The sequence below is a fragment of the Aotus nancymaae genome, unplaced genomic scaffold (genome assembly GCF_030222135.1).
Source record: "Aotus nancymaae isolate 86718 unplaced genomic scaffold, 86718_ANA_hifiasm-v0.15.2.pri h1tg000046l, whole genome shotgun sequence".
NCBI lineage: Eukaryota > Metazoa > Chordata > Mammalia > Primates > Aotidae > Aotus > Aotus nancymaae.
Genome location: NW_026988460.1, coordinates 26,353,985 through 26,367,091, shown reverse-complemented (window position 1 = coordinate 26,367,091; position 13,107 = coordinate 26,353,985). Strand labels below are relative to the sequence as shown.

Here is a 13,107-nt window from a genome sequence, read left to right as displayed (position 1 = left end):
GTCTCCTCTGGGCAGAAAAAGTTTGGTTTTCCTCGATTGACTATTTGTCTGCCATGCATCAAGCAGTGGGCTTCTGAATTATAAGCCAGAGCTGGAATGGGTCTTGCCAGTTGCTCAGTGCAGGCTTTGATGACTCGGGCAAATTCTGCATTAACCAGCAAGTGGGGTGGGAGTTCCATGAGGCCCACTTCTCCAATAAGGCAAAGGCCCAGGTTAACCAAAGGCTCGAGTTCCCTCCCTAGCCCTGCCAGTGGTTCTTCGGCAAGTCACTTTCCCTCTCTGTCCCTCAGTTTCCTTCTCTGTGAAACAAGAGTGTTGGCTTGGTCTCCAGAAACTGAAGTAGTTCTTTTTAGTCACTCCCTAATTCCTTTGAGAAAGCCATTTTAAATCTGTCTGGTGGCAATGGGGAACAGGTAATGGATTGTCAACAACCTCTTCATCCACTGTATCTCCTCAATCACCCAACAGATGTTGAGCACTTAGTACCTAGTAGGCAATGTACTGAGGGCTTCATTGTATCAAGTCATTTCCTCCTTTCAACCACACTTTGAGGAAAGGACTGTTAGCCCTCATTTTACCAGATGACAGTGAGGCACTACACAGAGGGGTCTCACAGCGAGTTGGTGCAAAAGTAACTGCAGTTTAAGACTGTGAATTTTAAATCATTATAACTACGCTGAAACACATCTTTATTAATCAAACTAGGAACCATTACGATCAACATGTTTTTGCCAATGAGAAATAAGTTTATTACTGTAGCATAAAAATCCATACATCGGGATTCAGTGAACTCTTGGAAAGTTTTTCTGCATCCTGCTGGTTGTGGAAGCATTTTCCCTGCAAAAAGGTGTTAAGATGCTTGAAGAAGTGGTGGTTGGTTGGCAAGAGGTCAAGTGAATATGGTGGATGAGGTAAAACTTCACAGACCAATTTATTCAACTTTTGAAGCACTGGTTGTGTGACGTGCAATCAGGTGTTGTTGTGGAGAAGAATGGGGCCCTTTCCGTTGACCAGTGCTGGCTGCAGGTGTTACAGTTTTCAGTGCAGCTCCTCAATTTGCTGAGCATACTTCTCAAATATAATCGTTTCACCAAGATTCCGAAAGCTGTAATGGATTAGCAGCAGACCACCAAACAGTGACCATGACCTGTTTTTGGTGCAAATTTGGCTTTGGGAACTGCTTTGGAGCTGCTTCTTGGTGCAGCCATGGAGCTGGTCATCACCGGTTGTCATATAAAGTCCACTTTTTGTCACACATCAATCTGATTGAGAAATGGTTTGTTTTTGTTGCGTAGAATAAGAGAAGACAACACTTCAAAACAACTATTTTTTCATTTTTGATCAGCTCATGAGGCGTCCACTTTTCGAGCTTTTTTACCTTTCCAGTTTGCTTCAAATGCCGAATAGCCAGAATGGTCGATGTTGTTAGTCAGCCACTTCTCATGTGGTTGTAAGAGGACTGGTTTTGATGATTGCTCTCAATTGGTCTTCGTCAACTACTGATGGCCGACCACTACGCTCCTCATCTTCAAGGCTCTCCTTTGCAAAACTTTTTGAACCACCACTGCACTGTACATTGGTTAGCAGTTCCTGGACCAAATGCACTGTTGATGTTACAGTCGTCTCTGCTGCTTTCTGACCCATTTTGAACTCGAATAAGAAAATCACTCATTTGCATTTTGTCTAACATCATTTCCATAGTCTAAAATGAGCATAAACAGCAAGTAATAATAACTCATTAGCAGAAAAACAAAGCGAGAAATGCCCATTGAAATGATGTATAACATAACCACATTTAAGAATGTATTCCAATATCAAACAGCAAATTCCAGAGCCAATATGTGAGTCTCAACAGGCTGGCACTGGAGCTCATGTTCCTAGCCTTTCCCTCCCTCTCTCCTTTTAGAGAAAGCAGGCTAGTATGTTGATTTAGTGGGTAAACTCAAGAGTCCTCACACACAGATGACACCATGTTATTTATCTTCTCTGGCCTTTAGCTTCCTTCTCTATAAAATAGGGATAACAGCAGTATCTACTTGATGGGATTGTTGTGAGGATTAGACAAGTTAATATTGGAAAAGCACTTAGAAGAGTACCCAGCACAGAGTGACCCTAGGTGGCAGTTATCCTTGCTGCTGCTCCAGGCAAGGCTTCACACCAGCTTTCCCTGGCCTACTTCCTGGCTGGGCATCTAGCGTTTCTCTTTTTTCAGAGATAAGGTCTCTGTCACCCAAGGTGGAGTGTAGTGGCATGATCATAGCTCATGGCAGCCTCAAACTGCTGGACTCAAGTGATCCTCCTGGATAAGCCTCCCAGAGCACTGGGATTATAGGAGTGAGCCACCACACCCAGCCTTCTTGCAGTTCTTTGACCTCTCAAATGCCCTGCCTTTCGCCCTGGGCACGTCTTTCCCTCTAATCTGTGTTGACCTCTCACAGCATATTTTTTGCTTCTTGGGAAGGTCTGGCAAGAAGGACTCCTCTGACAGGCTCTGTGCAGGCTAACCATCAATCTAGTGTCACATCTCTACCCACAGCAGGGTCAGTGGTCTCAAGGGACCTCATCTTCCCTTACAGTCTTTGCCTTTCAAAACGAGACCCCCTCAGGGTTCCTCATCTCTATCAGGTGCTCACCTGGAGAGAAGCTACCACAAAAGGAGCCCAGACTCAACTTAGGCTAGAAGTCAGGGCCCAGCTCAGCCTCAGTTTGCCTAAGCCACTCCGGAGCCTGGCTCTCAGCTCCTTCCCTCAGACTTTTCTTTTGTTTTGTTTTTTTTTTTCTTTTATTTTTTAAGATGGGGTTTCACCATGATGGCCAGGCTGGTCTTGAACTCCTGACATCAGGTGATCCACCCACCTCGGCCTCCCAAAGTGCTAGGATTACAGGTGTGAGCCACTGCGCCCAGCTCCCTTAGACTTTTCTCTTGCTGTTCCCTGTCCTCTTCCTCACCTGGGGCATGAGGCTGAGGGCTCCTCTCTGTAACAGCTGAGCTCTGCTCCAGGACCTACATGGGGCTGGGAGCTAAGGGGCCTCAGACCAGCTGGGGCCCTGTCTCTTAGCTGAATCTTCTTCATTGGGTCGTTCCTTTATTCAACAAATGCCTACTGTGTGACAGACCCTGTGATGAGACCTGGCAACATAGTGGTGAACAAAACATTGTCCCTGCAATCAGTCCTAGTCTAGCAAACAAAACAGTCCCTCGAGGGAAAAGCTTAGAGGCCTGTAAAGAGACTTCCTGGAGGAGGTGGCCCCTCAGCCAGAGGAAGGAGACAAGTAAAAATGGGGCAAGTGAAGTGGAGGAGAAGGAAAGGCATTGTGGCAAAGGTCACAGCCTGTGCAAAGGCCTGGAGGTGAGTGGTAGTTTGTGGTTCAGCATCCAGGGCCCAGCAGACCAGCACTGATTCAGGGCAAGACTGGAAAGGGAAGTTTCAGGTCCTTCCTGGATACATAGCTTCTTTCCCAGAGGAAAGGACTCCCCTCCTACCTGTTCTTTGTGGGACATTACTTAGCTTCCCTACCTAATGCAATAGAACCAGAGGCAGACCTCATCCTGGTTCTTACCCTGTAAAGGATGTAATCTCAGGTTTTCTTGGGTTCTTGGAGCAAACAGAAGCTATAGAAATTTAAGTGGGAATTACAGGGAAAATGCTAAGCTCTGAACTGAAGAAGTGTAGAGCAAAGTGAGTCCTCAGAGTGTAGACCAATTAGGGGAAGCTTTGGTGGCTCAGTGATGAGTAGAGCCTCACAAGACCCTTCAGGAAATGTCAGTTTATTACCATGTAAGTGCTCACAAGAAAGAGGAGTGGCTGGGCTGCTTTAATCCTCACCATCTAAAGCCTTATTAGAAATCGACAATCTCAGTTTTAGACAGTATGCCACATGCCTTCAAAATAAGATCTTCTTAACCTTTTATAGACCCCACATAGAAAATTCCCTATTTGTCTGCTGAGCTTCTGGCAGCCTCTAGGTACAGAAGACTAATCATTCCACTCATGTGTGCTAAGCACCTCCTGTTAGGGCCTATGCGAGGAGCCAGGGAAATGGGTCAGCAGTTGAGGAACTCCGCATGTCTGCTCGTTTGGTGGCACATCAGCCAAGCTGCTGTTGGAAAGCACAGGAGAGGCCTGTGGGTTCATGTTGAAGAGGGCTAAGTGCCTCTGTTGAAAGACAGGCTTATATGGATCAGAGGTCATGTCCTCGGTCGCATAGAAGGTCCTCTCTTTTAGAGCTAAGTGGAGACAACTTGAGTTCAGCGAAATGGAATCATTACCAACTCCAGAGGCAGTACAGCTTGGAAGACATTCTTGGGCTTTGGAATCAGATCTGTGTTTGAAATGCAGCTCAGCTCTGTTCTAGTTGGTGACTTGGGCAAATCATCTATCTAGGTGTCAGTTTCCTCATCAGTACTGTGAGGATAAAAATGCATGCCACAAGGTTATGTCTCACCAAATGAGACAGTGGCTGTATGGTGCCCAGCACACAGTAGGTGCTCAATAATCAGGGTCACTCTTGTTGATGTCACTCAGAATTATTGGTGTCTGCCTTCTGGCTTAGCCCAGCAGCAGCTCAGTTGAGGGACTCAATTCCTGTTTGCTTTTCTCTCACTGCAGGAGGATCCATTCAGTGTCCATGGGCCTGAAACTCTTTTCAACATCTCCAGGTTCCTGCTGCACAGCCTGCCCAAGGACACCCCCTCTGGCATCTCTAAAGTGTATCCTTTCTCTTACCCCTCCCCCATCCCACCCCTCTTGTCTGATGGCCCCAAGAAGTTCCTTCTAGAGCACATTCCTGGCAGAACCTTCCTCTCTCATCAGCCCTCAGAAAAGAGAGAGAGCTCACCCTCCCTCTGCTGTTTGGCTGTAGAGGCTCAGCAGGGAGGCCCAGGGGCCTGGGCCAAGAGAAGAAGAGTTTTCAGGGCTCTCTGAGCTGAGCCCAGCAATAGATCTCTGGCCAACACACTGTCCCAATCCCAATCCCTCGTAGAACTCACAGATGAGAGAGTAATTGTAATGGAAGAAGCACCAGGCGTTCGGGCTTGGAATCTTGGGCACTTCCCCAGACTGGGGAGCAGGGAGCGTTTGTTCAGCCCAGGTATACAGAGCAACTGCTGTGCCCCAATCCCCAGGCCAGGTACCAGGTAGCAAAGCTGCCATCAAGGGTGGAGGTCACAAGTTAGAGCCTGGTCTGGTGGATGTGTGCTGTGTCTCAGGGTGGAATGAGGCTGAGGTCAGGGCCATGCTCAGCTAAGGCTACCTGGAAGAGGTGCTGTCTATCATGCAGGCCAAGGCAGCCAGGGAAGATGGCCGAGTGGATGTTCCAGGGGAGAGCCCAGGATGTAGAGAGGCAAGCGAGGTGTGTGGGAGGAGGTGAGGGGCCCTGAGTGAGAGGAGCTGGAGAGGCAGCAGGGCCCGAGGCCTGAGGGTCTACCTTTGGGTTTGCCTCTCCTTCTATAGCCAGTGAGGGGCACAGTGGGGCCATAAACAGAACAGGGGCCTGAAGGGCCTGTGCAGTCAGATACTGGATCATTACCAGGCAGTGATCCCGATCTTTAAGGTCTTAGATGTCATGAGACATAATTGTCCCTGTTATTTTCTAAACCTCACTGTACTCTCAGCTCCTTCCCAGGCCCAGCTCCGCCTGCCCACTGTAAGGAAAACCCACTCCACTGGAGAAGGCCCAGAGCTGCTTGTTGTAAGAATTGGCCTCTCTAGGGGATTCCAGGCCCATCGTTTACATTTCAGGGGAAACACCCCCAAATCAAGGGGTGCCTTCCTGGAGTAACACCCCTGCTGCAGGCGTCTCCATCTTGCCCCATAGGAGCAGTCAGGGCCATGCTTGTGGGGGCTGAGCACCTGTACCCATCGTTTCTAGCAAGTTCAGTTTGAGTCAACAGCTTGATGGAACCCCTGCACTAAGCCTCACCCTGTGCCATCCCCTGGGGACCTGGAAATGGCTCCTGACAGTCCCTGACTTTGAGGAGTCACGGTAGAGACACAGAAGGACACTCTCCACAGAACTGCTGAAGTGGACGGGGCTGCACTGCGGAGGGCGGGAGCAGGAGCACTGGGAGGGAGGTGGGGAGGAAGGGTAGGAGGGCCTGGGCAGAGCCGCCATTGGAGGTGACCTGAGAGGAGAGCACAAAGGCTCGTCAGCCTCTGGCCGAGGACTGAGGAGCTTTGAGGCCGCGGCTCAGAAACCGCCCACAAGGCCTTTGGGGAAGGACGAGCAGACAGAGGGGTGCACCCAGGGGCCTCAGTAGAGCAGGGCTGAGGGTGGCTCCCCAGGGAGTCTGGGACCAGGCCCCACCTGGCAGGGCCAAAGCAGAGTACCCTTGGTGCCAGGCGTTCTAGGAAGGCCTGGCTAGCAGGCTCAGTGAGGCAGGAAGAGCCATTTTGGCCTAGTCAGGGTACAAGATGAGCCATCAGCAGGCCCAGAGATGCTAAGCAAGGTTAAAGTGTTAATGGAAACTACACTGTCTTTATCTCTGGAAAAATCCCTGGGCCCTGCTGTCCGAGAAATACACTCACCTCTCACAAGTGCACAGAGCCTTCCTCACACTCTATCCTGTGCCCTCCTGGCACCAGCGTGAGCTGTATTCCAGCCTGGGGCTCACTCCAAGAATAGGCAGTCTCAGCCCCTGGGCCTGGTGCTGCCCCTGCTGTCCTTAACCCTGTTCACGGCAGAAAAATACTCTTCACCCTGGCCAAGCAGAGCAAGGCCCTGGGCGCGTACAGACTTGCCCGACACGCCTATGACAAGCTGCGAGGCCTGTACATCCCCGCCAGATTCCAAAAGTCCATCGAGCTGGGTACCCTGACCATCCGCGCCAAGCCATTCCACGACAGTGAGGTGAGGACACAGCACCCTTGGGCAGATGGCTTCTCCTTCTCTCCGCTGAGGCCATCTCATGACCACTTGCCTGGTCTGGGTTCCGTTTGAAGAGAGAGGCTGCAGCTCCCTCCAGGCTCTGTGCCCTCAGCTCAAGCCTGGCCATGCCAGCTCCCTTGTGCTTCCCTGTCCACCTCCTGTTCTCCTTGCAGCCCACTGTGCACCAGCCCCAGCCCGGCCTCCCTTGCTTCTTGCCCTCCCCTAGGCAAGCCCTGCACCTCCGTGCCCAAGTGGCTCTGCCTTTACCCCAAGCCTGGCTGCAGGGCTGACCCTCACTCTAGAAACCCCTGCCCTTTCTGTAGTTCTCCAGCAAATGCACCCCATGTTCTCTGTAGCCCGGGTCTGTGCCCAGCCCTCTTTCCTTCAACCCAGCCAGCTGCTTTCTTTCACAGCCCTTCCCTCAAGCTCAGAGCAAAGACTTGCATCAGACAGACCTGGGTTCACATCCCAGCTCCACCCTTTCCTACCTCTGTCTCCATCTTTCTGCACCTTGGTTCCCCCATTTCCCACAGGTAGTTGTGAGGCTAAATTAGTCAGCACAAGCCATGTGCTCTGCATGGTGCCTGGAGCATGGTAAGTGGCTGGCCAATGGTGGCAAGTCACTTTCATTCCTGCCAGGGGAAGAGTTCTGCTGAGCGCTGTCTGTGGAGGTGTCTTGGGCAGGGGGCCCCAAGTGACAGGGCTTGGGTATTGGCAGGCCTTTATCCTACTTCCCCATAGCATGGAGCCCCCAGGCCCGGTGCCCCCTCCCTGCCTGCCCACCTGGGTGGCCTTTCCTCTCAGCAGCCAGGCCCCAGGGGGAAGAGGACACATGCCTGCCCCAACCTGGCCCCTCGGGAGTCCGTGGCTGTTTTGTAGGAGCTGGTGCCCTTGTGCTACCGCTGCTCCACCAACAACCCGCTGCTCAACAACCTGGGCAACGTCTGCATCAACTGCCGCCAGCCCTTCATCTTCTCTGCCTCTTCCTATGGTGAGTCCATAGGCATGTGGGCGGGACAGCCTGTGGACAGCGAGGCTCGCTCTACTGCTTGCGGGCCTCATGATGTTGGGCAAGGCCCAGAGGCCTCTGAATGTCCCTGTTTGTGAAATGAGGACACTCTGACACCCACCTGCTTGACACAAAGTCACTGTCGGTGTTCCCAGAGATAAGACCCACTGCTGCCCAGAGCTGAAGCACCTACTCTGGGAACCTGGCACAAGGCTTTGCATAACGAAATGCCCCAGGACAAGAGGCCAATGGCTGTGCATTCAGATGGGGAGGCTGAGATGGGTTTTCAAGGCCCAGCTCCTTTGATGTTGACAGGGGATCAGAATCAGAAGCCCCTTCCCAGGAGCTGAACAGAGGCTACACACACATACAGGAGACTGCCCCTGCCCACACACACACAGACTACCACTGCACACACAGAGAGACTACCCTGCACACACACACACAGACTACCCCTGCACACACACAAAGATTACCCCAGCACACACACACACAGACTACCCTGGTCACACACACAGACTACCCCTGCACACACACACAGAGACTATCCCTGCACACACACACACAGAGACTACCCCTGCACACACACACAAAGACTACCCGCACACACACACACAGAGACTGCCCCTGCACACACACACACAGACTGCCCCTGCACACACACACACAGACTGCCCCTGCACACACACACACAGACCGCCCCTGCACACACACACACAGACCGCCCCTGCACACACACACAGACTGCCCCTGCACACACACAGACAGACTGCCCCTGCACACACACACACACAGACCGCCCCTGCACACACACACACACAGACTGCCCCTGCACACACACACAGAGACTACCCCTGCACACCCACAGACTGCCCCTGCACACACACACACAGACTGCCCCTGCACACACACAGACTGTCCCTGCACACACACACACAGACTGCCCCTGCACACACACACTGTCCCTGCACACACACACACAGACTGCCCCTGCACACACACAGACTGCCCCTGCACACACAGACTACCCCTGTACACACACACAGAGACTGCCCCTGCACACACACACACACACACACACACAAACTGCCCCTGCTGCCTCTTCTTTCTTTTGGAGAAGCTGCCAGTGGGTTGAGAAGGAACTCTGTGGTCACCCCACCTGCCCAGTGGAAAGTTCCTTGCAAGCTAGCTGCCTCAACCCTTTCCCCATGCCCTCCAGACGTGCTACATCTGGTTGAGTTCTGCCTGGAGGAGGGGATCACTGATGAAGAAGCCATCTCCCTCATCGACCTGGAGGCACCGAGACCCAAGCGAGAGGACAGACAGCAGGAGACCATAAACAACAGTATCTATGCTCTTGGCCAGAACCTACATGTGCAGCCATATGAGGGGCCTGGGGCCAGGCAGGAAGCAGGAGGGCCCAGGACTAGGGGATGGCAGGCCATGCTGAGCCTGGCCCTGTTTCCGTAGAGAGATTGGAGAGGCCCACATGGGACGGACAGGGACCAGAGGTGGGCAGAGATCTGGCCAGGGCCTGAGGAGCCAGAGTGGCAAGTGGCACCTTGGTCTTCCCGTATGGGTCTCCCACTCTCCTCTAGCCCCTAAAAGGCACTGGCTGTGCCTCCGTGCATAGCTCCTACATAGCTAACATGGGATATGATGTCAGTATTGGCCCCTAGCTCTTCCACTCAGGTCACTTTTGCATGCAGGTGGCACAGTTCATGACTGACAGGCTGAACAAGTGAAGGGTGTGCAAAAAAGCCCTGAGGAGAGGCGGCTCCATGGCCCAGTGCTCACTCCGGTCGGTCACAGGCCGGCTCTGCCTCTCTTGGCTGCACTCTCCTCTGGGGAGCTTCATTTTTTGGCAGCAACACGGTGCCCCTACAACATAGAGATGCCAGGAGCCCCACATCCCCTCAGCCTCATCACCCCCAGAAATGGCCAGCTCTCCTCTCAGCTGTGGTAGTGAAAGCCCCAGGGCACAGCTCAGCCTGCCCCTTTGGCCAGGAGGAAGCACTGTTGTCCAGGCCAGGCCACACTTGCAGGCTGGCTTTTTGCAGGGAACAGCACACACATGGCCTGGGGCCTTGCTCCCTCCCACTGGCTGAGTCTGCAGGCGTAGGGGCTGTGAGGCTGCCTTTCCCGCAGCTCCCATGTGCTGCCACCCCCAGGGGCCACACTGGGAGGAGGGAAGCTCTGAGCTTCCCATCTTGCTGAAGGAGAGACAGATCCCGCTCTGCCACCCAGGCTCCCACAGGTGCCACAGATGATGTGGGCTATGGTGTTGGCATGTGGGTGCTATGCCAACTCCAACTTGACACTAGCAGTCTCCATGCCCTGGGCCTCCCTTGGGGACCCGTGCCGGTCTCTGTCACCAGCTCCACCACTGTGGGAGAGGGGCGGTTTCTGGGGACCTCCAGGTGAGTCTGACCTGGCCTGGGGTCAGTAGGGGCTCACCCTGTCCGCTCCATCACAAGTGCCTGCAGACCCCCCAGCAGCTGCTGAATGTTTCTCCAGGATCCCTGGGCCTGCCTTCCCCTCCATGCCCACCCACAGTGGCTCACAGGGCCTGCATGTGCTTCCCACTGGCCTTGGGAGCCATGGCACGCACGGCCTGCAAGAGGAATGGGTGAGGGCAACAGGGCCAGCAGAGTCCCTTCTCTCTGCCTTCTCAGCCTGAGCCCCTACCGTTTCTCCACCTGGAAAACTGTTCTGCTGGCCTGGCTGCTCTTGAGTCTTCACATGGGTGTAGAGTGGAGGCTAGGGTCTGTCTCCATCTCTTCTGATTCCATCCTTGACCAGACCCCTCCAGGTTCCCAGATTCTGCAGTTAGTGGAGACCAAGGACTCCATGGGAGATGAGGACCCGTTCACAGCTAAGCTGAGCTTCGAGGTGAGGGTTCCTCTCTGGGTGACCTTCAGGAGGGCAGCCTTCATTCCTTCTCCTGTGCACATGGGGACCCTCAGTTAGTACAGTAACAGAAGAGGATTGGCCAGAACTTCCAGATGTGATGGCACGAGGGTGGGACAGGACCCCTTCCTGTGGGGTGTGGGAGCCATGGCTGCCTCTGAGGGACCATGGGCAAGGGCACAGTCTGTGGACAGGAAGGCAGCTTCAATTCTGGTGGGAGGAGCTTGTCATCGTCGGGGTTACCTGGGATTAGGAAGCAGATCCTCCCTCGCCACTGGCAAAGATTCCAGGATCACAATCCACACAAATGTGTCACTGTGGCTGAGTGAAGACACTGTGCCTCCTTCCCGCCCACCCTGCAGCAGGGCGGCTCAGAGTTTGTGCCAGTGGTGGTGAGCCGTCTGGTGCTGCGCTCCATGAGCCGCCGGGACGTCATCATCAAGCGCTGGCCCCCGCCCCTGAGGTGGCAGTACTTCCGCTCACTGCTGCCTGACGCCTCCATTACCATGTGCCCCTCCTGCTTCCAGGTAGGTGGCCACTCTAGCAGCTCATGTGTGCTTTTCTCAGCCACTTTTGCCTTAAGATGTCCCTCTGGGAGGCCTGGCCCCTGGGAGGAGGAGCACATCCACAGCTCCAAGTTGGGAAAGAGGCTTGGCTGTCCTCGCCCCACTTGCATTCCATGTGCATCTAAAGTAGATTTCACTGGACCCTGTACTGTCCACACCCTCCCTAAATCTGGAAGGGCCAGCAACTGTATGTGCCTTTGACCTTCACTCAGAAAACAAGGAGCCCCACAGCTCCCTCCCATCTCCCCTTCCAACCCTCAAACAAAGGTGCTACAGGTCTGTGTCCAGCCCTGACCACTGCCAGGTCCCCTCCCTTTGAGAGGCAGTCCCGGCCCCAGGCGTAGGACTGACAGGCACTAGGGCTTTGGCCTGATCTTCCCTCAGATGTTCCACTCTGAGGACTACGAGCTGCTGGTTCTTCAGCACGGCTGCTGCCCCTACTGCCGCAGGCGCAAGGACGACCCTGGCCCATGACCAGCACCCTGGGGACAGCCTGCACCGTGTGCCTGCCTTGCGATCTGCTGGACTTCGAAGGAGAATAAAGAGTTAAACTGTCAGAATGCATCTCTTGCCCAGATGAAGTTTGTGTTTTGGGGGGGGCCTTGTGTAACCACGGAATTCCTATTTATGGCATTTCATGCCTTGTAAATAGCACCAGGAGATGAGGAAGAGAATGTACATATATTTTCTAAGGAAAAAAATCTGTTACTTTCAGAACGGCTCCGAGTTGTTCGTGGCAGCCTGCTGGAGTCCGCAGATCTGTCAGACCGTTAGCATGTACATTTTGCCAACAGATTGCCTCAATAATGACAAAAGGGCCCCTTATTTTCATCAGCGTCTGCATTTTAGCAAGTCTTCGTATTGTCTGCAACTTAATTTCCTATGCAAAAGTGCACCTGTTTCTAATTTGATCTGAAAGGAACATTACATTTGTGTGCTCTTAACATTTAATCTAATAGAAATGGCAATATGGACAGGGGTAGGGGAACGGGGTTTTTTGTTGTTGTTTATTTTGGTTTAATGAGGATCTGTCTTGACAAGAAAAAATACCTGACTCCAAAGAAGATGGCAGGACTTTTAAAAAAGGCTCCTGTCTGGACCCTGGAGCCACACTCTTCCATCCACCTTCCCCAGCCCCATAGAGCAGCCCCAGCCCAGTGAAGGCTCTTCCCTTTAGAACAGCTCCTTAAGTGAGTGGCTTCCGTTTGAGAGTCCAGAATGCCAAGGTCCCTTCCCTCAGGCATCACTGGTGTCCGATCCAGCAGCTTGTGGGCGTGGAAGGGGCACATGCAGAAGCTGCAGAGAACTCACAATGGGGACATTTTTGGCACCAGCCACTTTCCATGCTGTCTCAAGCCTCTCAGCAGCCCTGTGAAGAAAGGGTTATGATTTCCAATGAGGCTGGGAAGGGGGTTGCTGTTGCCAGGGCCCAGGGTATGCCTTCAGCCCTGGGAGTGGCAGCCCACGATTTTTCCAGCCCCGAGGCTCTGCCCCCTTCCCCACTCCACCTGCCAGAGGTGGCAATGCAGTGCTTCATGAAAAGCCCAAGAGTAGCCGAGCACAGGCAGGAACGAGGGCAGGGCTGTCATGCCATGCTGAAACCCACCCTCCTTATGCTTCAGTATTGATTCCTTACAGCCTGTCTGTGCAGGGGGCAGGGCAGGGCAAATGTGCCCATTGGAGGGATGCAGACACTGAGGCCCCAAGAAGAGTGGCTGCAGAGACCCCCAGTGGGTAGTTTCAGAACTAGAGCCC

The 13,107-nt window shown here is 53.3% G+C and overlaps 1 protein-coding gene across 7 annotated transcripts in view; it reads left to right on the top strand.

Moving 5' to 3' along the window:
* The window catches only part of IFT122 (intraflagellar transport 122), a 75,988-nt gene extending 64,072 nt beyond the window's left edge, over window positions 1-11,916 (top strand). For 3 of the 7 annotated variants that reach the window (XM_064362083.1, XM_064362082.1, XM_064362081.1), the window contains 7 exons: window positions 4,611-4,711; window positions 6,684-6,849; window positions 7,747-7,858; window positions 9,096-9,221; window positions 10,689-10,768; window positions 11,149-11,313; window positions 11,713-11,916. In XM_064362083.1, the coding sequence (XP_064218153.1) occupies window positions 4,611-4,711; window positions 6,684-6,849; window positions 7,747-7,858; window positions 9,096-9,221; window positions 10,689-10,768; window positions 11,149-11,313; window positions 11,713-11,826 (864 nt within the window). In that variant the 3' untranslated portion in view covers window positions 11,827-11,916. Of the gene's footprint in view, window positions 1-4,610; window positions 4,712-6,683; window positions 6,850-7,674; window positions 7,859-9,095; window positions 9,222-10,688; window positions 10,769-11,148; window positions 11,314-11,712 lie in introns of those variants that run through there. The other 4 variants (XM_012472907.2, XM_012472906.2, XM_012472909.3 and 1 more) reach the window with 3 other exon arrangements.
* The last annotated feature ends 1,191 nt before the right edge of the window (window positions 11,917-13,107 follow it).